Source organism: Macrosteles quadrilineatus, unplaced genomic scaffold (assembly GCF_028750875.1).
Source record: "Macrosteles quadrilineatus isolate MER2022 unplaced genomic scaffold, UCM_ALF_1.0 Scaffold_2__2_contigs__length_208266976, whole genome shotgun sequence".
Lineage (NCBI taxonomy): Eukaryota > Metazoa > Arthropoda > Insecta > Hemiptera > Cicadellidae > Macrosteles > Macrosteles quadrilineatus.
In genome coordinates this window covers 129,814,571-129,838,065 of record NW_026542595.1, presented here as the reverse complement: position 1 = coordinate 129,838,065, position 23,495 = coordinate 129,814,571, and the positions used below count along the sequence as shown (strand labels likewise).

Here is a 23,495-nt window from a genome sequence, read left to right as displayed (position 1 = left end):
ATTCTAAAAACCAGCATTATTAGGCTAGGCCTACTTTAGAACTGGGCGACAGGCCTGGCCTAGCATATAAGTTACCTACTTGGCTGGCTTTAAGTTAGGCTAGGCCAAGTAAATTTAATTTAACCTATAGGCTAACCGTGACGATTTCCAGAGAGCATATTAAAAATTAAAGGCCGAGAGTAAAAGTTAAAAATAGGGTATCAACAATCTGAAATAGTGGAGAGTTATCGTACGAGTGTTGTAATTTACATTTTCCTCGGAATGAGCAACATGGCGTAATTCATCGTAACAGCTGACCAGCCGGTGTCATTCATAACATACACTAAGTTTATGGAAGTTTGTGTAAGTTTTACTTCGAATAATAAACAATATGACGTTTAACTTGGCAACCGTGATAGAATAAGACAAACCAATCTAAAAATGTGTACACATATTTGAAATAACAGTTTGAAATTATTGTTCTGTTGGTAAATATAACGTGCTAGAGAATACGGGCGTATCTTACCTGCAGTAACTAATATCCTCCTGATCATAATGTTGTAAATCCTCCAGCCGGAGTTTTTCCTCACTTCTACTCAGCGTAGACATTTTCTCACAAAAAACACTAGTAACAATTAATTTAATTGTCTCTTATCAGCATAGAAAAATACACAATTCACTAATTCCAAATCCAGCCGTACGCACTACGCCTCGCAGCGGTTTGCTATGGCGTTGTTTGGCGGGAAACAGCTGAAAGAGACGAGTGTGTCTACAAGAGATTACTACGCCGCGCAACGTGCACGCTCAAAATATATTTTGTGGAATTTTAAAACAAAGCGAACCAATCGTATACAAAATTAAAGTTCATAAATACTATAATATGGATTTTGTAGTTAAATAATACTAATTTATCATCGGCATAGCCTAAATGAAAAGGAACTACTTTTTGTTATTACTCCCCACGTAGGAGTATCCTGCTGACACAGATGCCAGCTGTTCTAACATGGCGTCATTGAATAAATCTATACTTTCTGAATCAAACAACCTTTTACTTCTGTCGATTTCTAACCACAATTATCTATTTTATATGATCAAAGTAAATTAAAAATAATATAAATCTTTCCTAATGCACTTTTTACCCAACCCATGATATATTTTAAATCCTAAGTTGACTAGTGCTACTTCCTAATTCTGCTGCAGGAAATACAAAATAATTTAATTTAAAAATGACGTATAAAACGCTAAAAGAAGAGAAAAAGTTAAGTTATTTATGTATTGCAAATTAAAATATTACTAATTGTGCACATTCTTGTTTTTTATAACCTTTAACTATGATTTTAAACAGCATGGCGCAATTTCTCCAAACTGCACTTGACTGCAACCTAGCGGTGATTTCTTTACTTACCTTGACGGTAATGTAGATTAGTAAAATATTTTACACCTGAAAGAAATTTACCATCAGTTTTTTGAGTTGTGGAAATTTCTAAACTAACTATTTTGGTATAAATGTTTTATGCCAAAATATGGTCTGAATTAGGACAATAAATGTGTATATTCCAAGTTAATTCTGATGGTTGTATTAACAAAGGTAAGGCAAAAATTAATTTAGGGACTGACCCTTTCTCATGCTCCTTTGGCAAAAGCGTTAATTTTCCCTCACATTGTTATCGCTTATTTTGAAGAAAATAATCGTCTCATAGGAATCGGAACTTGAGAGAATAGTAGGGAATTAAGTAAAGAACAGGTGCTAGTTCCAGATCCCAACTCGGAAAACTTATTGGAGACCAAACTTATTGGAGACCGTACACATTGACAACTAACTCTTATATAAAAAAAAAAAAAACAGCTGTAGTTAAAATCCCAGTATTCTATTTTGTGGTAAATAACCCAAGAATACCAACAAAATATAGAAAATGTTTGCGATTCAAAATCAAATACAAATGTAGTTAGTTTAAAAATATTAAAAACTACCATGAATAAAACCATAGCATCCTCTAACACAAGGCCGTTGGTGTGTGGTAATGTCATGCCTATCGCCATCATGGTATTAACAGAAATAATAAAAGTGTAAAGATAAACATTTTCTACACCGCCCATTATAAATTAGTGCAACAGCTTTTTCGGTTTGACGGGACAGCGGTGTTGCCCCTTTCGTCTCGCCGGGGCCTTGTCTTTGAGGAGGCTATGATGAAACCCTATACAGTAGTTGTTTCTGTAGAAAAGCCTCAGAAATGTTTTAAAATGTGTTTAAAGCACAGTGTATTGTGAATGCTTGAACTGTTTACATTTTAAAGATAAAGACATGATAGTGGTCTTTTTAATTAGACAAGTCAAGCAGCTGTCTACATTTTTTGTTTACTTTCTGTTAAAGCTTACTTCGCCGCTATCTTATTGGGATTTGGGATGACATTTTAAAAAATAACCAAGGTATTTAAAAAAATAGTTGAAGGTACAGTGCTTGCTATAAGTTATACCTATTTTAAAGGAATAGAAATACTTTTAAAGAATCCCTTAAAGGGAACAAAAAAGAAATCACTGTGGACGTTTAGTTGTTAAACAGAATAAAAACGGAAAGGAATAAGTGTATTATGTGAAATTCAACAATAAATATTTTAAGAAGACACACGACTTTTCTTTTAATTATTTACGATGGCAAGTTTTGACAACCGATGGTTAAGTACACAGGACTTAAGTGAATGAGCCGATACAAATTGTGTCTACTACGATTATATTTATGCATGATAGACATATAGTGAGTACATGGCACTTGTACCACTGAAGTTAACATGTTTTGTTTTCATGTGATCTAAAATTTACAACCTCAAACTCAATGAGCTGAAACAGTTTGAGGAAAACGTTTTTTAAGCAATTGACTAAACTTGATGATTGCAAACCCTCAATTATGTTTAATCACTCTTAAAATTAAACTTGTATCAGTCATTTAAAGTATTTCATTCTGAATAGACAAAATAAAACAGACAAGTAAGGTGAGAAACATCTTTGTGATCAGCCAACAAGAAAGATTTTGTGCAACCCACAATATTATTTTATATATAAACTAAAATACATTCTTCAATCAATATGTATGACAAAACTGTAATTTATTATACAATTAAAACTTCTTAAAAATCGAGAGTAATATGTACATTATTTCTCTGGGTGGTGGGTAAAATATAAAAACTATTTAAAAAACGTTTCACTCAATATCGTATCTAGTACGAAATTAAACTTAGCCTAGGTACATCTTACAGATAAAATACAGTGTTAAGGCATCGTCCTATACTTATTATGTACATATACACATTTCGGAGTGCTGGCCCAAGGCATAGGGGCAGTGGGTTACAAGTAGAATGTCAGGTACGTACCTTCAGGCATCGAGTATTACTATTGACATAGACTGCTTAACTGTATATCAACATAGCCTCACATAATTACTGTTGGCATATACAAATCGTTAAATATTCTTTAAACTTTGTAATGCAGTAACAAAGCTAAAAGATAAACTATGGAAATCGCTCGAAAGACAAAAACACAATATCACAATGTAATAAAATTACAAGGAAAGTATGAGAATTCACCGGGACATCTAGCAAGTCAATAGCATATTTATTTGATCTTTTAACATTTTTTTTACAGAATCAACTCAGTAAACCAAAACAAAGACCAATTTTTATCCTGAATAAAGTGAATTGAAAATAAATAAATCAAAGTTCTTTTAAACTGGAAATTTTAATGTATCGTAACATCGTGAAATATGCCTTGATGCCAAGTATGGTTATTTTAAGTCTTGTTATTTGTGATAAACTAAACAATTGACTTTATATATTGCTCATAGGCTTCTCACCCTATTGTAAAAGCGGTTTTGATGTGATTTTGAAGTCCAACAACAGCTCGTGTGTATTTGAGCGATATCGTGTGTTACTCAATACATTCGAGAGACCAATGACAATTATATTTAAAAATTATTTCAGCTGATCCACAATGACATGACATAGGGCACTAGCATTGATTTTTAACGATTGTTGAATTAGCAGGCTCAGGCCTACCTGAATGGAAAGGAATCCGTTCTGCCACAAACCCATAAACTTTTTACCATATGGGAGATCTTGCTTTCCATCTCAATCCTATTTTGGTTGAAAATTATGAGATAGTCAAACCTATGGAGTATGGAGTTTCAAAGTTTTAGCGAATTTCTATAGGGAAGAAGATATTTTGTTTATTGTGCCTGTATGGTGTCTTTCCCATTCAAGTAGGCCTAAGCCAGCTATCTTGACAAAAATATATACCTGAGTATGTTAAATTTATGACTAATCTTATTTAAAAAAATAATTTTAAACTGTATATTTGATTGTAAAATAAAACGATTGCTAAAGAATACAACGGAATAGTTGTACACATTTAAAAATACCAACACATATAACACCTTTCTCCTTAGAACTAGAATATCACCGACAAGGAAGCTAACGTAAGTAGCAATGTGATGCAAAATACAACCAAATCTTATGACAAATCCATTAAAAAAATAAAATAATGAGAACATCAAAGTAAGACAAACACAATAAAATCATTTTCATTTCCTTACAAAATATGCATACCCTGGAGATTCACCACACAAATAAATACATCTGGACAAATACCTATTACAAATAATATGTTTTCAGATAGTTTTTAGCTACAGTAGAGGATAGGCTACTCAAAACATTATAAAAATATACAAAGTGAAGTGCAGGGAGGGACCTTTAGGCCAGTATTTTTTATGATTTGGTTTTAAAACCAAAAATATGGATGAATCAGAATCACCAATTCAGTTATGCTTTGCAAAAACTAAAAACCAAACTTTTATATAATGTGTGCAATTGTGTCCCCTAATTGGTAATACGTTGTGAACTATTAAAAATGAAGGGTAAATTTCAACAATTCTCCGATGAATAATAATTTACTTTGCCTTTGAAGTAAATTAAGACAAGAAGTTTTGAAGAGTTAATTAAAGTATCAGTACAACGTTTTAACAGGTTTATTTTACTCTGTCAAAACCTGGATTCTCAATTGAGTATAAACACAAATAAGATTGAAATAAAAATAATAAGTCAAGGATATGATGCGATATCTCGACAATACAATAATATCTTACAAAATTAAGATCAAATGAGTTATCATACTGCCTACAAAAACTAATAAAAGCACAAATACTGGGAAAATTAAAATATTCAAGACATGATTGACAAATAAATACACAACGCAGGACTAAAAAACTCACTAACAGGTTTAAAATATACATTTACAAGAGGATTAATTAACAGTCTCTTAAAATTTATAGTACACACTGGTCTAAAAAATAGACAGAAACTCTTTGATGTTGAAAGTTTTGATTTCAGCAATATCTGTTCCTCTGTCTTTTCCTTTTTTTAAGGCAACATTTAACCTAAGCCATAATAATCAAATGCCATACACCAAGGAAGCACTCTTATTGATTGTTTCTGATAACAACAAATATTGGTGTTTATCACTATTCATAGAGTAAAATAGAATGTTTAATATAATACCTTTGCTTCATTTATAAATTTCGAGTTGGTTATCAAAACAAACTTGAATTTCAACGACTTATCGACAGTCAAACAATTACATATAAATAATTTAAGACAATTCACACCCAACACACATTTGTACCGTAAAATAAGGCGGTTAAAACATTTATGTAAACAGTTTAGCCAGAGGAACAGATTCAAACAAATAACTCCGTATTGCTACTAGTTGCTTTAACCGTTTGAAAGCACAGTTCATAGAAACTTCTTCAGACCTGCCTTCATTCGCTCTTGTGCTGGGTTCACTTTGATTTTCAGCTGGGTAATCAGCTGACCGATCTTTAACGAAGGTCCCATTTTCATACCCGTCAGATCCATGATGTCATCGTGCGTGAGATTAAGCAGCTGGGCTCCATTGATGTTCTGAAACAAGTAAAAACGAGAATGTAAAGACTAATCAAACATTGTGTCAATTGATTGAATTTCCCCCTTCATACAGCTTTGACTATCAATCTTTGTTAACCCCTTAACCGCCACGCACGAGATATGCCGGGCGATACTAGTTTTCAGAGCAACCGCCACGAATGAGTTATCTCATGTTGACGTAATCAGCTGTTGTGTTTTATTTTTAACAGCTCACTTCCCGCCTTATCTCTGATATACGTACGTAAACAAGTTGTTGACAGTGCTGCTTGACTAGTGCTACAATCTGGTGGATTTTAGTGGTCAGTAATGGTCCCGATCAGTTCTGTTCGTAGTTTCAGTAAAACCAGTGTTGGGGAAGCTACTTTTAAAATGTAGCTAGCTACAACTACTGCTACATTTCCAAAAAAGTAGCTTAGCTACAGCTACAGCTACAGTTCCGCAAAAGTAGCTAGCTACAACTACAGCTACATTGAAATGTAGCTACAGCTACAATTTTAGCTACTTTTCCAAAGACGTTACTTTTTATTCCACGCACATTAGGTAAATGTAAAATTAATTGCAACTACATTTTTACTGAACAAACACTAAAAAAAGTCAGTATTGTATCTAACATTAATTGGAAAACAAATTATTCCTAGATTGTATTTAATTTTTTGGCATTATAAACCTAACATTACAACAACAGAACCAAATAGTTCGGTGTCCCATCATATTTAGTACTTATTTTTAAAAATTGCATTATTTTTAAGCATCTTAAATGTAAATTTCATTTCAAAGGACATACAACCAAACTATATTTTAAAAGCTCATTTTATTTCTTTAATATAGATGCCTTATATCAACAATTAAGACCAATAAAACTGTAAAACGATTATTTAAAAATACTTTTTTGTGTTACAGAGCCTAGCCTACTGAAATTGGAGTTTATTGCCTTTCTTTTAATGTTAAAAACGACATTGCTATAAACTTTTAAGTGATAAGTTACTTGTACTATGAATAACACTTTTCAATGTCAAGAAATCGTCCTTTATTGTCATTATGCATAGGGCAAATTGTGCTTCAACCTAGTTGATACAGAAAACAGTATCCAGTAACTTATCCTGAAATCGGCTTTTAATTTAAACATGTTGAAATTTGTAAAGTAAAAATAACATGTAGGCCTACTTGGCTATGTAACAAGTTGGCTATAGTAGGCTTGTTCTTGCTAGGACTAAACAGATAGGATTCCTAATAATTAGGGATGGTCAAGTCTCGAAATTTCGGGAAATTTTCGGGAAATTTTCAATCTCGTTACACGAGACGAGATTACTTTTTGGCCGAGATTTTTATCAAGACGAGAAAAAAAAAAAAAAAAAAAAAAATTAAAAACGCCTGCAGAAAGTCAATGCAATACCCGCAATACAGGAGCGTGTTGTAGTTGCGTTTCCTTTTCGAAGGCGTTCTTATTTAATTAATTCTTTTAATGTAAATATTACTTTCATTATTTTAATAATATTACTTTAATAACATTTGAGAAGTTTTGTTAAGTGTAAGCAGTGTGAGGAATGTTTATTACTATAAAAAAAGTCAAAACAAGTAACTATTTTATAAAAATTAATATTGCTTTTATTTTATGATTTATTTTATTTTAGGATAAGTTGAACTCTATCCTAACTGATATCACCATGTTTCCTAATCGTAGGCATTTTTAATAAGTTAGGCGTGATTAATAAAAAAATGTTATGCTGATGTTATTTAATGAAAGATTGTAAATATTCTTGCCTATTATCATTATTTTAGTATTTAAACAGTCATCTAACAATGTTACAAAATCAGGTAAAAATTTCGAACGTGCATTTCCCGTTGTGTATGAGAAGAGAAATCTCGTCTCGATCTCGTCTCGAAATTTTATGAGAAATAAAAAATCTCGTCTCGTCTCGTCTCGAACTAAAAATCCAATCTCGTCCATCCCTACTAATAATTGAACTTGGAACTTGGTATTCGTCTAGGAATTAATAGTCCTATACAAGAGCTGTTACCAGGAGCAAACTATGCTATTTTTTCAATGTAAGTTTCATGTTATATGGATATTTTTTCGTTACAATTATCATTTAGTCTATACATATCTTAAATCACATCAGGTAATTTCCTCTTTGTTAATTTAGTAAACCTTTGAAAAATCTTCGTAATCTAACCAAGGAAGGGCTTGTGATGATGAACCACAATCAACAGCTGAAGCAAAGGTTGATAGACCAGCTTTCTCATTATTTTAAGGTTTAGTGTTGGTTTCCATTAAAATCCAAGTTGAAACACTATCGGTATAATAAACAAACTAAATTGATTACTAATTTCCCTGTCAATCACTTGCAAGCATTCAATAGCTTCTCTTGTCACCGGTAACGTTTAAACGTCGTCTGCATCTAGCGATTTTATTTTAACTGACAGTAATCATAGAGTAGTTTAAATTAAGGAAATGAGAGCCAAAAATGTGGATAACACTCATTTAATGGCCTCCATGTCCACACAACGTTGTAATAGGGAATGAAACGGCTGCAACCAGCTGTATGAAGCCAAGAAAGTAAGGCCTAATTTTTTTTTAAATCTCAGTTTGAAAGAGGTTGTTTCACGTAAGGTTGAGGTTATGATAAAAATCACTATCTCAAACAATGTTAATGTAGCGAGAAAAGTAGCTAAAATTCCGCTACAACTACTTTAAAAATGTAGCTAGCTACAGCTAAAGCTACAAAATCTTAAAAGTAGCGTAGCTACAGCTAACGCTACAAAAAAAGTAGCGCGCTACTGTAGCGTCGCTACTTGTAGCGCGCTACTTCCCAACACTGAGTAAAACTCGTGCTTGCGGAAGCTTACGTTTACTGTGCGTGTCATTATAATTGTGGTTTTTGGTGGTTATTTACTTGGTAGTGTTGAATGAGTAGTAAATATTAGTCGTAATGGCTGGTGACATGCTTGAGGATGACGATTTATTAGAGTTGTTAGAAATTCCCAGTTCACAGTTAGGCCCTTGCGAAGACTTCTCAGACGACGTTTGCAAACACATGTCGAAGCGGGAACGAGCAAGGCGGGAGTCGCGTTACATGTGCGAGGACTGCGGCGTTGCTTTGTGCGTCGTTCCCTGCTTCAAAGAATATCACACTCTGAAGCACTACTAAAAGGAACTAAACCAGCTTGTGTACATATTGTAAATAGTTAGTTTTTAATTTACTTCAAAGGAACATTTATTTTAAACTCAAGAAAAAAAGGTGAGTACTGTTAAAAAACTTTATTGTAGGCCTAATTGTTATTATAACTCAAGAAACCCCCCCCCCCATCTCAAATTTTAGTATTGTTAAAGCTTAATGTTTTAGAAGATGTCTACAAACAATATTGATAACTATTTTCTTTAAAAACAATTGGTACCATTTTTTAAATGACAAGTCAAAATCGTCAAAAAACGGCAAAAATACGTGGCGATCGCGGATTTTGACTAGGCTACTTAGACGGCGGTTAAGGGGTTAAGCCAGGGCCGTCCGAAGGGGGGGGCAACCGGGGCAAGCTGCCCCGGGCGCCGCGGCTGAGGGGGCGCCGCGCAACGGCTATTGGTATTAACCCGAAATTTTGGGAAATTTTCGGGAAAAATCCCGATTATCAGGACATGATTACATTTGATTCGGGATTATTTTGGGACGAGATTTGATCCGATCGGCGATTTTGCCGCTTCGCGAGTGACGATGACGCCGCTATCGCGAGCGATGTTCACGGTAATTCCACGAACGCAGGAGGCGAAGTCATTTCGACGATCGCACCGTGACCGCAAGTCATTTGGATGATCGCGCCGTGATCGCGGAGTCATACCGACGATCGCATCATGACCGCGGAGTCATACAGACAATCGCGCCGTGACCGCTAGTCATATCGACGATTCCACCGTGACCGCGAGTCATACCGACGATTCCGCTGTGACCGCGAGTCACAAGTTTCTATAGGCCTACCTGTAAATTTTTACCCTTTTTTGGTTTTGATAGATCAGTGCCAGAAATGGTAAAAATTAATTTTGTTTGTCTTTTTTGGTAACTGCAATACTCAAGACGGTCGTTTATGCACAGGAAAAAATCCCGCCCCGAACTAAAAATTCAATCCTGTCCATCCCGTATTAACATAGTATTAAAATATGCGAATGCGACTATTACTGGGGGGGGGGGGGGGGGCACCACGACCACATTTGTCCCGGGCGCCGCTAACCCTAGGGACGGCCCTGGGTTAAGCTCTGCTACTCTCTTGCAGTAGTACTTTTTGTAAACTTGCAAATATACAAAATACAAAATAAAACGTTTTCCGTTGAATATTTTTTATCATTTTTAAAGGACATTTTTTGTATTGTTTTTAAGATAAATTTTTTTTGGGACAACAGGAATATCACGATTGTGAGGAATGAAATCATGCTTTCACAGTAATACAGCAGAACTAAAATCATTCTAACTCCAACTATCCGAATTCCTTACAGAAATAATTTTAAAATCTTAAAACAACAGTAAAAATTGTTATTAAAACCGTGATCCAAGCGGAATTCAAAACCTCTCTCGTGCGGTTGTGTTGACATCATCTCCCACGGAAACATCATTATCCTCTCCCTTGGTTGCGACAAAATCTTGCACATTTTTTGTTTAAAAATCTCACAAAATTCTTACTTTAATTCAAGGTTCTCAATTTTTAAAGTTTTCAATTTTGATTCAGATCTAAAACTTTAGATGTTTCTGACATTACCTTGTTAACAAATCTGTCGGTGTAAGCGCCGCAGTCACTGTCTTGTAAGAACTGAGCGACTTCTTCCACCGACCAAAGGTGAGGTACTAGCTCCCTCGGTTCCCGGTTGCCAACCATCGGAGACTCAGCGCTGCCACTACTCCAACCGTTCATTTGCTGCAACAGTGTGAATTATTAAAGATGGAACATCAGCTTTAAGTTATATAGATAACACAAACAGCATACTTTTATAAATAATATACAGAGCTTAGTTACAAAAATGAGACTTGGCTTAAAGAAATAAGATACTTATTTTGTTTAACTTCTATCTCTGTATTCCGCTTTTAGAATAGGCTATAATAATTTTAGATTTTTTGGAATATCAAAAATTAATTGCTAGGAAAATGTAGTTAGTAATAAGAGGGAAGGAGTCCGAGAGGAAGGAGGATAGCTAAGGTGAGAATTGAAGAAGAGAGTAATAAGATGTCAGACTTGAAACAGGAGAAATATGAGATAGAGAGCCTATTGATATCCAGACCTGAGAATAGCGGGTTGGAAGTGGACATGTGTAGTCTTCACAGTTCTGTGTTTTTTCAAACCCCTTAAATCAGTGGGACCATTAATCTCTTGTGTACTGTATATGAGTAAATGTGCCAAGTTTAAAAAACTTCTATTCAATATGACAATTGTCAAAATTGTCAATACACCTATGTGTAACTCTAAATATAGCCTACCTACTTTTTTCCAATACGTCTCCAAAATTTTTTTGGATAAAAATTACAACTGTCGTTTAGCACTTACTTTTAAGAGTCTAGTGAAATTTTATTTTGGCTTTAAATTGATATAATTCAACTTATCAGTGACTAGTTTTGTTTAAGGAAAGGCTCTAGGCCAGGATTTTAAATGGTAGAAAAAGGAGGATAGCAGCTAGCTTATCTCGAAAGTGTGGGTAGGCCATAGAACAAGTAGAAAAACATTTTGCACACAACATTTCGTCCCCTAAGGGACTTTGTCAAGTGTAGAGAGAGTTTGACATAGTTGACAACAGCTATCAGCCATGACAGCAGCCATTTTGTAATTTATAAACTCTCTCTACACTTGACAAAGTCCCTTAGGGGGCGAAATATTGTGTGCAAAATGTTTTTCTACTAGTTCTATGGCCTACCCACACTTTCAAGGTAAGCTAGCTGCTATCCTCCTTTTTCTACCATTTATCAGTGACTAGGTCAGGTGGATTTGGTGGTTAGATAGACGATCCGTATCTACAACGTCCTACATCCCATGTATCTACAATCCATGTTCGGATCCGTTTTGCAGCGACATCAGATGGTTTGGATGGTTAAGAGGTTTTCCCAGAGCCATTGAAACAAACAGTGCAGAAATTACTATTGCACTGGGCTCAATGTCTTCCTTAACTGTGAGCGTTGTAATAAATAAGGGTGAGGGGGCAGTGTTGGACTTTGCCCTAGGCACCACTGAAGTTTACCATCAAATGTTTTCTCTGTGCCTCACTTCTCTGTTGGTACTTACGACAGTGTTGGTGGTGGTGGTGCTGGTCGGATGGTGTGTGAGGGTGGGGGAGGGGCTACAGTCAGCAGGCGGAGGCAGCAGTGGAGCACACAGTGGGGCTGGTGGTAACAGCCCTGTCAGAGCGGGGGGCTGGTGAGCCGTCTCAGGGTGACTAGCAGTCAGCTCGTCCACCAGCGACATATTCTCATCACCTTCACAACAACAAACGTAGTCAAAACTATGACTATAACCAGCAATACCCCCCCTAATTTGAAGTGAACATTAAAAAAAAAGTAATTGCTAATTTTGTACTTGATGTAGATAAATGTAAGAAGATACATAATGCTATTTCAAGATAAGATTTAGTTTCACTTTTTTTACTACCCTAAAGTTTCCAAACTTGTATTTTTTTTTAAAGAAGCCTTATCAGAACCAGGTTATTTTGAGCGTCTGTGGCAAAGATTTGTGTTAGAATTTTACATAGGTCTGGTGTCCAATAAGTTTTCTTCTTGAGACTAAAAATTGTACTAGCTGGTTTAAATGGCATTTTAAATTAGCAGAATTATCAACACATCAGGTTAAGATAGGATTTTAGTTATTAATTTGGTTAAAAAAAGGCTGAGATACTTTTTTTACAAGCAATGATGGATAGTATTTTGGTAATGCTAAAACACACACCTGAGAAAAATTGATCCAACAATTTAACGGCTATGTTTCATACAAAACTAAAACATTTAAAAAGAAACAAGTAGAGTAAACTAACAACAAATATATTTAAATCAGATTGAAGGAGGAAAAGACACATACTTCTTTAGGCTAAGCAACTGAAATTTAGCACAAAACAGACAAAGCTACAAACAGAACAAACAAAACACAATAAAGCTAAAGGCGCAAAGGAAGAGACTTGATAAAGCAGGAAACACACGATGGTCACAGAGGAAGCACATCCAGCCAAGGTCTGCAGAAGCTAAGCAGCAGTCCACCAAGCAAGCGAGGGAATAAAGGATCAGAACTGGACACAACTAGTATGCTCAACTTGCCGAAAACAATTTTAAATCCTACTTTTTATCAATCCATCTATTTTTTATAGTTGGACAAGAATAAAAATCTGTTGTTGATAATTGTACCAAAACAAACTATTTATTATTACGTTAAACCAACTTGCATAATAAAATCTGTTTGGTATACACCTACCAATTGTTTAACATAACTTTGTATAATGGTAGATAACTGGGCATCAATTTAACCAAGATGCAAAACTATCACAAGCAGTAGGAAGAAATAGTCAGTTGAACTACAAAGAAAAAATCACTTGGTTAAAGATTTTCACAGCAAAAATCATATTTTGTGTTATATTGCAGTAAAATGTTAGTGTTTTTACAGGACACATTCAGGTAAGCCTGCCAGCCTAACAAAAAATATTAAAACTTATTATCAATTCAAAGTTTAGTAGAGGTCTTATAGGAAATAGTTTTGCTGTACAAAATTACTACACAGAGGTATTGCATTTCGTTGCTTGCAAGTTATTTCAATTGTCCTGGCGACCCTAGAGAAGGTGCAAAGAAAGTTTTACTCATGTTTAATACGACAATTTAAATAATTAAGAAACATAAATTTTTTTTTAGCATTTTGCTGGTATGTTGCCAAGTTTGCTATTTTGAGATGGCTTTGAGTGCTTCGTTCTGCACAATGAACATGGAATAGAGTACCGGCTGTGTGTCCTAAGGTATTAGTAACAATTTTTACACCAAATAGCTTTTAGGTCTTGATAATATATCTGTTACATCTCGGTGACTTTTATTTAAATATGTTTTGGCACAGAAGTTGAGCATACATAAGGATAAGGAGGGTTGGTGCGGTGGTTGCGTGCAGGTCTACATTGTACCTGTCAGCACGCTATCCTGTACAGGCTCATTGACCCACTCAGCGTACTCCGGTCGTAGTGGCATCGCCAGCGGACTCTCGGTGACGGGCTTGCGCAGCGCCACCGCGGGAGGCTTCTTCCCTCCCATGCGGCGTCGGCGCTTGCGACCTATCCGGCCTGTCTTGCCTAAACCAGACACCTCTCGGTGAGACTTTCAAGGGACAAAGGAGTTAGGATGGTGTGGAGTTCAGTAAAAATCTCAAAACTATTTTGTAATATTAGTTTACAGATTAAGCCAACCTTGTTGGTACATTTATTTTCATTTTATTACTATTAGAGTTAGTTAAAAGAACATATAGAGTAGATTTGATCAATCAAAAATATTTAAGAAATTATTTTGGTGAAACAATAGGTTGACGATAGTAAAAAATCACACAATTTTTTTACTTTTATTTCCAAATTTTTATCTGTAAGCATAGATTTAAAAACAAATTGCATCTCCATTTAATTAGTTTTCAATGTGGTGAACACCAGTTTCACTTATTTTAAGCCTAGCATTTTCAGTACAGTCCTTTTTTTTAAGTAATGTTAAAATTAAAATGAAAATTTTTAGTTAAGTTTTGACTCATTTGCAAATATTTACTTAATAATGGTTTTTAGCTGATAATTACAACTTATTTCTTGTAATTTGTGATCATGTTATCTGAGGCTGATGATGAGGGAGGGCTGATATTAAAAATAAGTATTTAAAATCAATTTAAAGTGGCCAATTTTCAAGTTTTGGTGGTATGAAACTACTTATTTCTAGTAAATTATGAAAATTTCATCCAAGCAGAGAGAGAAAGGGTGGCTGATATTGAAAAAATCAACAATCAAGTCGAAGATGCTGATTTTCAAGTTTTAGTGGCTTGAAACAAGTTCAATTGTGACTTATATAGATTGTAGGCCTACCTTGATTGACGCCGTTCTTAACCGGAGTAGGTGGTGCTTCCAGCTTGTGACATACAAGCTGACACCAGCCCACCGGGTACATGTCCGGACTGCAGCAATCCAGCCACTGGTCGTACTCCTCCTCCCACCCATCAAAGTGGATCTGATAATGCAAAACAATGACCATGATAATTCATAAAATGATACCATAACACAATCTTTTAGTAAAACCTATGAAACTACTAATCCAGTCCCTTATTGTTATTAGGTAGCTAGAATAGTGGATGGTAATGAGAAAAATGTAAAAATTGAGTACATAACGATCACTGACAATCTCCCCACAGTCGCATATCATCATCGTTCTGCTCCTGTGATCATGGCATAATCATAAAAATCTCCCACCAAAGTGGAAATTACAAATTTTGTATCACACAATTTCCACTGATGTTTACAGCAATCAAGGATAAAAGCTTGACCCAGCTTGATGAAGTGCTATATTTATTCAAACATTGACGTAAGAGTGTAAACTAGTGACCTGAAGAAAGTAGTTCATGATCAAAGTAAAAGTATTCTTTAACAATTATAATGGGAAACAGACAATACATTATTTCCTGATTGCATAGCCAATTCCTAAATTAGCAACCATACAAATACAAACCTTAAATGTTTATTGTGTTTTGAGATATTGAACATTAAAAAAAATTGATCAAAACCTAACTTCTAAATTCAAATATGTCTGATGTATTACCTATGGCAGACAAAATTATTTAACAGAAAGCAGTCTGTTAATGATGTATTTGTAAAGTGGGCGTAAATGTTGACAAACCTTCAATAGCCTCCCGATAACTCTGGAGACGGTAGCCACACACACCAGCCTAGGCTCCATCAGATCAACAGCCTCTAGTTTCATACCAACCACGAACCCGTGATTGGGTATCTCCTACAAGATAAACAGGTAGTAAAGGCTTTATGAACAGCATTGCAACAAGTTAGCTCAAGAGCTGACCCAAGAGACAGTCTCTCAAAACACCTGCTTAGGCTCAGGTAAGATTTATTCAGCAGGGGATGACTTAATCTCCGAAAAGAATTTACAAATAATGAGGCATACTGTAAACCCATGGTCTAAAAGGTTTTAAATCAGTTTTTACAGAGGAGGACCCGACCCCTAAAACAAGATACCAGTTTGCGCCTTGCCCTCAAGGAAAAAATTACCCTGAACTTAATTAAAGACTGTTGGAACAAAACTTGATTTTTTTTTAAGGATTCTTACCCTACCATTCATAGTACACAACATTCTTTAAAGTAGACGTTAGTCAAACTTTATTATAAAAAAAAATTAAATACACATCCATAACAAATTCACATACACATTCGGATGAAATTCAATTCCGTTAACAAAATCTGATTGAAAAAAGATGAAGAAAGTGGGAGTAAAGTGGTTTTCGTCCTGTCACTCACCCTGTTAAAGAGATGGAGGGGTGCCGCGGTGGTCCCGGTTGTCTTGAGGTATTCTGCCCAGTCAAACTGTGCGTTCTCCCAGGCCTTGGGTGGGGACAGTGGAATGCTATTTGAGGCACAGAAGCCTGCAGGGAAGATGTACGGGGAGCTCATGTGGTAGCAGAACCAGTCCTTACCACCTATGTCCTCGTACGAGTCCACTCGGATCATGATATAGCCTTCGTTTAGAACCTAGAGAAAACCCATTGTGAATTTCCAGATAGTTTCCAAGGATAATATTTGAGCTAAAGCCAGTGTAAAGTGAGAAGGGGCTGTCCAAAGTAACAAGGTAAAGGTTGTGGTGTGGCAGTGACCAAACTATCGCTCCAGACTAGGTTTTAAAATTCTTTTCACTTAACCTAATTCAGCTGTGGTGCACCATGTGTCTTGTACTTAAGCTATAGTGAGGCGTTGAATTCCAAGCTGCAATTAAATGCCACTTGTTGAGGTTAAAATCATAACATGACCAATTTATAGTCAGAAATTAAGCGAGGTAAAGAAAATTAATTAAGTAAACTTAGGCTGTAAAATAATGAACTTATTTTGATTTCAGTTGAACCTTTGTACTTGACTACACAGAAAATGAAGAATAAATTGCCTATTAGCAAAGGTATTAAAAAAGTTGTACCACTGCATAATAAACGTCCCCAATCTGAACATTTCCAATCTATGAACTATTTGAAAACCCCAAACACCATTACTTCCTACCACCATGAATGGTTCACCCCGTAATACTTAACCCACTCATGCTGACCTTCATGACAGTGGCTACACAGATGGCTGACAGGTTGAGGGGATCTACAGCCTCCAACTTCATCCCCTCCTGGAAGCATTGTGAGGCAGGAGCAAACGGGTTGCTGGTCAGGACTGGGAACAACTCTTCCGAGGCATCGTCTTTGTCTCTAAGCCCCTGGCAAATAACAAAGTTTGAATTAATGGAAAAGAATTCATTGTGGAACAAGAAAGTTACACTTTACACTAGAAGAATACGTTGCAGCGTTTTTCATTTTTCAATCAAGGAAAATCTGACCTGGGAAAAAGATGATCCAACGTAACATTGCTTTGATGTGAGCCCTATGGCAGATAGTGCTAACATTACAATATTGTAAGCTTTTAGGCAAAACAGTTAAAAAATATCTCTTCAAACTTCAAACTATCCTTGACATGTGAACTTGTAGTTAACTTATGCTCTTTGACAGTTAGTTAAAACCACAGAGAAGTAAGACAGAGAGAAAAAATTCAATGGTTCACTTAAGTCGTGTCTAGTACCAGTCGCTTGCTTCAGGTTCAAATTCTACTCGTCGTCCCCTACCGCTCTCCTCTCCACCCTCACCATCAGGTACTATAGCGCTCACGCTGTAGGAAGAGCCTGTGCGGTTGTAAACAATAGCCGTTTGGGCTCTTCCTGGCTCGTTACTAGTATATTTCCGCCCCACCATTCTCGAGCTAAAAGCGTACGGTTGTTCCATACGCATGTTTCCGCTGTATCTTACTTCTCTGTGTTTAAAACACAACATCAGACAACAAAATAAACGGTATCAGCCACATACTTTATCCCATAAGCTTGTCAACAACCTTTATCGTGGGTAAGCGGTGGGAGTAACTATGTATGATAATTTTGTAGGAAAAAAATCACAAAAGTTTGCAATAACCTTTGAACTGTAATTGTTACAGTTCATTATGGGGTTTGCATTATTTTGTTTATAATTATAAGGACCATAGCACAATAATTTTAATCAAAACCAAGTTTTTTCCAAGATCTGATTTTTTGTAATTTTATGGGATTTTTTATGGGAAGATAACCTAAGTTACAATAACTTTCGAACCGTAATTTGGAAATGGGATTTGTACAATTTCGTTCAGAATCTAAAGGACTACTATGGAAAAATCCCCATTAAAAATCAGAATTTCAAAAAAATTAAAAAAACGCCTGGAGATACCATGGATTAGTACCTACATACCAAATTTCATCAACATCGGACTACAGGTGTGGTCTGTAGCTCTGTACACATCTACACATAGCTTACAGACAGACATCACTTCAAAAACCACTTTTTTGGTTTCAGGGGGACACAAAATGGATTATATCCACTCAAAACTCAAACGAACAATTTTGACAAAAACAATACTTTCTCCATATAATACTATGTATAGGGAGAGAAAGTAAAAGGATCCACCTCTTATAGTGTCATTACTCAGAATAAGTAACAGTACACAGTTTACACATAGAAAGTCTGCTTCTGGTTCTGCACACTCATGTCTAGTCAGTAGTTATATCTTTATCCATTTAATTTTGTGTGTAAACCGTGTAATTACTTACTTAGGTAGATCCTTTTGTAGCCAGAAAATGAGACTTTTGATTAACAGTCGAAAAATAAGTAGTAAGTAAACTTACGGTTCACATGTTGAGTACGGCAAGCTATGTTTAATCGATTATTTGTCATGTCATGCAATCCTTGGTCAATAATAATGAGTTCTACAACCGCGTGGATTTCTCTTAACAAAACCTCAAGTAAAAGTGATATTTTGATAAGTATCTGATAGCTAAAAAGAAGTTTATTAAGATGGTACCTTCATGCATCTATCAATGTATGCAGGGGGTGCATCAATAGTCTGTCCGATTCGTCGAGCCCAGCCCACAGGATGTATCAAAGGTGAGTCCTCGTGGCACCAAAACCCACCTGTAAACATAGTCCACAGTTATGAAGATATTTAATACAAAAAGTACTGTAAAACCATAGCTAAAATAAAATGTTGGAAGCTCATCAAATGTTGGAGCCTCTTAACTGTTCCTTCTAAGTCAAGACAATCCAAATAAAATATAGTATTTAAACAATTTCAAAAATCCAAAAATTGTAGCTTTCACTGTGATCCTGCAATATGATGATGACGTTTCTGTGACCAGTGGAGACGATATTAATGTCTACACGGTCGTGGAAAATTATCATGATTTTGTCATGACCGTGGGAGATGATGATGATGTCCATGGGTTTGACTTGGTCTAAAATCTCAGGCTCTGGCACACCTCTAGTTATAAAAAAAAAATGGTTTTTCATATTTTTGGGGATATATTTATTCACCTTTAATCTGGCATTCATTCAATGTGTTAGAAGAGTTTAAACTTAAATTTGCAAATTCAAATTTTTATAGACTGCATTCATTTTTCCTTTATTTGTAAAACACCCCATTAGTCCAAAAATACTTTATGGAAGGGCATCATAAAGGCAGGGGTTGGTGTAGAATAAACAATCTATACAGAAATAAAATTTTAAAAGCTCGTATCTATATCAAGGATTGAGAATAAATATTTCAGGTACCTATTGGTATCGAGAATCAATAAATTTTGGTAACACATTATTACATTTAAACTATGCTCAAAGTAGCTTTCTAGAAACATTTTTAAAACAGTGGGATTGGGATACACTTCAGTTATTTTCATAAAAAATAGTAGTTGACATATTATTGATTGCACTTATACCACAGAAAACGTACACAGAACAGGAAGATGAAAAAAATAGTTTGATTCAAAGCAATATCCAAACAAATTTCAACCACTTACCATCTTCCTCAGGATCAGTGTTGTAGTATCTAATGTGCAACCGTTTGCCAACAATCTTCTTAATCGAAGCTACTTTGATCTGACATATTCTATTTTTATCAACCACCTCTAAATTGAGATCACACCTGAAAAAAGAAAAGATTAGAAGGAAAAGATTAGAATTATATTAAATAAATCAAGGCAGAATTAAATTACTTCATTCAATTACTTTTGTACTATAACTAAATTCAGAACTGAACAATTCCTTTACACTGAATTTATATTTATACTGTAGTTACTTTTATTTATCCAAGATAATAATCAAACTACCTCACTCAAACTAAATTATGAGTAAGTGTTGTTAGAGGAAAACCTTAACAGTATTTTACAGTAGTTCACGCAACAATTTCGAGAATATAGTGTTAACGACCCGAGTAGAAATTTTAAGGTATGAGCCTTGCGAGTTGCGTACACTACTTTACCCACGACAAGGGTTTAATTACTCAAAATTTATCAAAACTTGCTATTGCTTCTTATCAAGTTGATTTATGAAATTTCAGTATTAGTTTCTTGAGGATGCCTGGTGGAAAAGAGTTTATATGCTATGGAATAAAGTTGATTTATGAAAGAAAATTTAAATGACAAAAGTCAAATGATAAATAATAATTTTGATTCTGCCCCAAGATAACATTTTTTTAAATATTGTTGCATCTGATCTAGTGTCATTTTATAGTAGTTAAGCCAACAATCGCGTAACGCGAGTTGCGTACACTACTTTACCTGCAACCGTTTTTTAATTACTAACAATCACCAATCATAACTTCTAACTAAGAGAGGTTATGTTTTTATAAGCTCTCATTGTTTCTGCCAATGATGCAACGAAACATTATACCAAACACTAATTGCATTACTCAACAATTAAATTGGCCTGAACAGCTGATTAGTTGAAGTTTGAATCACTACAATTTTACTTCTCTCTCAATCCTTGAACCTCATTGGTCCGTTACCCGTTAAAAAACTATGCTGATATGAAAGTAAATGATGCTGTTATGTAAAAATGTACAATTCTAAGATCTACGATCACATGTATATAATAAGTGCAAACTTACCTAAACCTGGATCTTAAACTGTCATGAACTTTGGAATAGAAATTTGACGGTAAAGTCCTAGCTCCTGTTAGCCGTTTGACTAGGAAGTCTTTCCAATCTTTATATTTGTCTTCAATTGCTGAAAAATATAACAATGCTTAGAACAATCATTAACTTGTTTCAAATATTTTATTTCCTAAACAAGGCAAGTTAATAATGTCACTGTTACATCATCAAGCAAAGTTACAGTTTTTATTTTTAAATATTGAAAGCAACAATGTTAAAATCCCCAATAATTTATAATTGTTGTGTGTTTAAACTGTGTATAACTTATTCTGACGATGCCTCAACAAGTGGATCCTTTTGTTAGCCTGTCATTGGTGGAGTTATAAAAACCACAGAAACATATGTTGCGAGTTACGCCACTCTAGTTGTTAAGGATTGTTTGACATGATACCTCAACACTGCTCTATAACTTAAAAAAAATTCAAATAACCTTTGCAAAGTTATTATTTGTGTTGTTACAATGTCCATTGTACATTTTTAATTTGCTTAAATAGCCGTAATTTACTTAATTTAAATAGCCAAGGAAAATCATCATGTGATCTTCAAAATAAGTTCAGACTCAAACTCAACTCTACTGACAAGTCACTTACTTTTAGGAGGGATGAGGGGCTTGCCCCGAGTTGCACACCAACCTACAGGGTGTACTGAAGAGGAACAGAGATTAACCCAGAAGTCCTTCTCAGAATTTGTGCCGAAACCCTCGTACCTCAATTGTGCTTTGTAGCCTGAGAAATTTAAATAAAATTAGAAAACACATCTTAACTGGCAAAATTGACTGAGCAACAGCAAATGTATTGGACTGAGTAAATCTAAATATATTGCTTATTGGAATATCATTAGTATAGGATGTTTAGCCCAAACGAATAAGAGCATTTCATTGGATAAACTTAAATAATTCATCACAATTCATCCTCAATACTACAAATATTTAAGGAAAACACACAAAAATATTCTAATTTCAGTTGTGGCTGTTTAAATACGAGTAGCATCAAATTCATTGAGTTCAAACTGCAACAATTCCATTTAACTACAATCTATTCCTTATTATTCTATTAGCTTTATGAATATTAATTAGAAATCTGGAATAATCCTAGTTTAAGGACTGTCAGAATTATTTGTCTTGTCAATTTAATCCATGGAAGAATTAAATAATTTTACCTGTTAACTTCAATCTTATAAGCCACATTTATTGTACCAAAACCAAAATTAATCTCGTTCTGTAATAAGTTACTTATTTACACAAAAATAAAAAAATAAAATTAATTGAGGTTAGATTGTGCTTTCAACTAAAAGGATATTGAAAAGTTCTTCATAGAAGTAACTTAAAGAGTAAAAATTGATAAGACATAGGAGCTCTAAAAATTCTTAGGCCTATGTTAAATAAGTAAAAAAAAAACTGTTTTCAAAGGGTTACACTTTATAAAAATAAATCCTTATCAAACACTTCAGCTCAAATACAAGTTAACACTTACCGGACACTTTCAACACAGTCGCAACCCAGAAAGAGTTAGGGAAATCTTCAGAGAAATTGTCACAGTCAAAGTTCTCTACTTCAACCTTCATTCCGGTGGTTATGTTGTCCCAGCAATCTGCCATTGGAGACTGTAAAAAGACAAGTTTGTAAACATCTAACATCATAGATTAAACAAAACCAAACACACTTGCATGCCTTACATTGTAAACAAATAACTTACTTACTTACTGCTTACTGCCATGGCCACTTGTACCCTAGCTGGTACTTGGCCTCGCCAACACGCTGTCGCCAATAGTCTCGGTCCCATGCATCTTCCTCTACAAGCCTCATCCTTTCCAAATCTTTTCGTACTTGACCCCACCACCTGGCTTTCGGTCTACCTATTGGTCTTCTTCCCCTCGGATTTCCTCTGAGTGCTGTCTTCAGTAGACTCTCCTCCTTTCTCCTCAGGATATGGCCAACCCACCTTAATCTTCTACTCTTAACTTCTCCAATGATATCAGGGTCTTGAAATAATTCTCTTAGCTCCCGGTTGTGGCGGATTCTCCATACTCCATCTTCACATACTGGCCCATATATAGTTCTCAAAAGTTATTATTTTCTTTTCTGAGTTCTTGCTCAGGATCCAATTTTCCCCTCCATATAAAAGTACAGGTCTTACTATAGTTTTGTAGATTCTAATTTTTGTCTTTCTCGTTAAAAGTTTTGATTTCATTAGTTTACTGCATGCGTACCAACTCTTATTTGCTAAATTTATCCTATTCTGAATTTCCATGTCTTCCGTATTTTTGTCAGATAGTAGAACGCCTAGATAGGTGAAATTATTTACTCTTTGGAATTCATGGTTGTTGACTTGAAAAAACTCTTCATTATTTCCAGCTTC

General features: G+C 35.0%; 2 protein-coding genes across 3 annotated transcripts in view; both read right to left on the bottom strand.

Moving 5' to 3' along the window:
- LOC128985681 (transcription factor AP-4) overlaps positions 1 to 771 on the bottom strand; it is a 59,913-nt gene extending 59,142 nt beyond the window's left edge. The window contains exon 1 of the mRNA XM_054405454.1: positions 506 to 771. Within this exon, the coding sequence (XP_054261429.1) occupies positions 506 to 588 (83 nt within the window). The 5' untranslated portion in view covers positions 589 to 771. The remainder of the gene's footprint in view (positions 1 to 505) is intronic.
- Positions 772 to 2,695: 1,924 nt separating this feature from the next.
- LOC128985454 (polycomb protein Sfmbt) overlaps positions 2,696 to 23,495 on the bottom strand; it is a 37,247-nt gene continuing 16,447 nt past the window's right edge. Inside the window, exons 6-18 of one of the 2 annotated variants that reach the window (XM_054404941.1) lie at positions 22,611 to 22,740; positions 21,729 to 21,863; positions 21,094 to 21,211; positions 20,006 to 20,130; positions 19,018 to 19,127; positions 17,201 to 17,356; positions 16,408 to 16,638; positions 15,776 to 15,889; positions 14,971 to 15,112; positions 14,041 to 14,205; positions 12,177 to 12,367; positions 10,668 to 10,823; positions 2,696 to 5,924 (exon numbers count right to left, since the gene is read on the bottom strand). In XM_054404941.1, coding sequence (XP_054260916.1) covers positions 5,757 to 5,924; positions 10,668 to 10,823; positions 12,177 to 12,367; positions 14,041 to 14,205; positions 14,971 to 15,112; positions 15,776 to 15,889; positions 16,408 to 16,638; positions 17,201 to 17,356; positions 19,018 to 19,127; positions 20,006 to 20,130; positions 21,094 to 21,211; positions 21,729 to 21,863; positions 22,611 to 22,740 — 1,941 coding nt within the window. In that variant the 3' untranslated portion in view covers positions 2,696 to 5,756. The remainder of the gene's footprint in view (positions 5,925 to 10,667; positions 10,824 to 12,176; positions 12,368 to 14,040; positions 14,206 to 14,970; positions 15,113 to 15,775; positions 15,890 to 16,407; positions 16,639 to 17,200; positions 17,357 to 19,017; positions 19,128 to 20,005; positions 20,131 to 21,093; positions 21,212 to 21,728; positions 21,864 to 22,610; positions 22,741 to 23,495) is intronic. The other variant, XM_054404942.1, reaches the window with a different exon arrangement.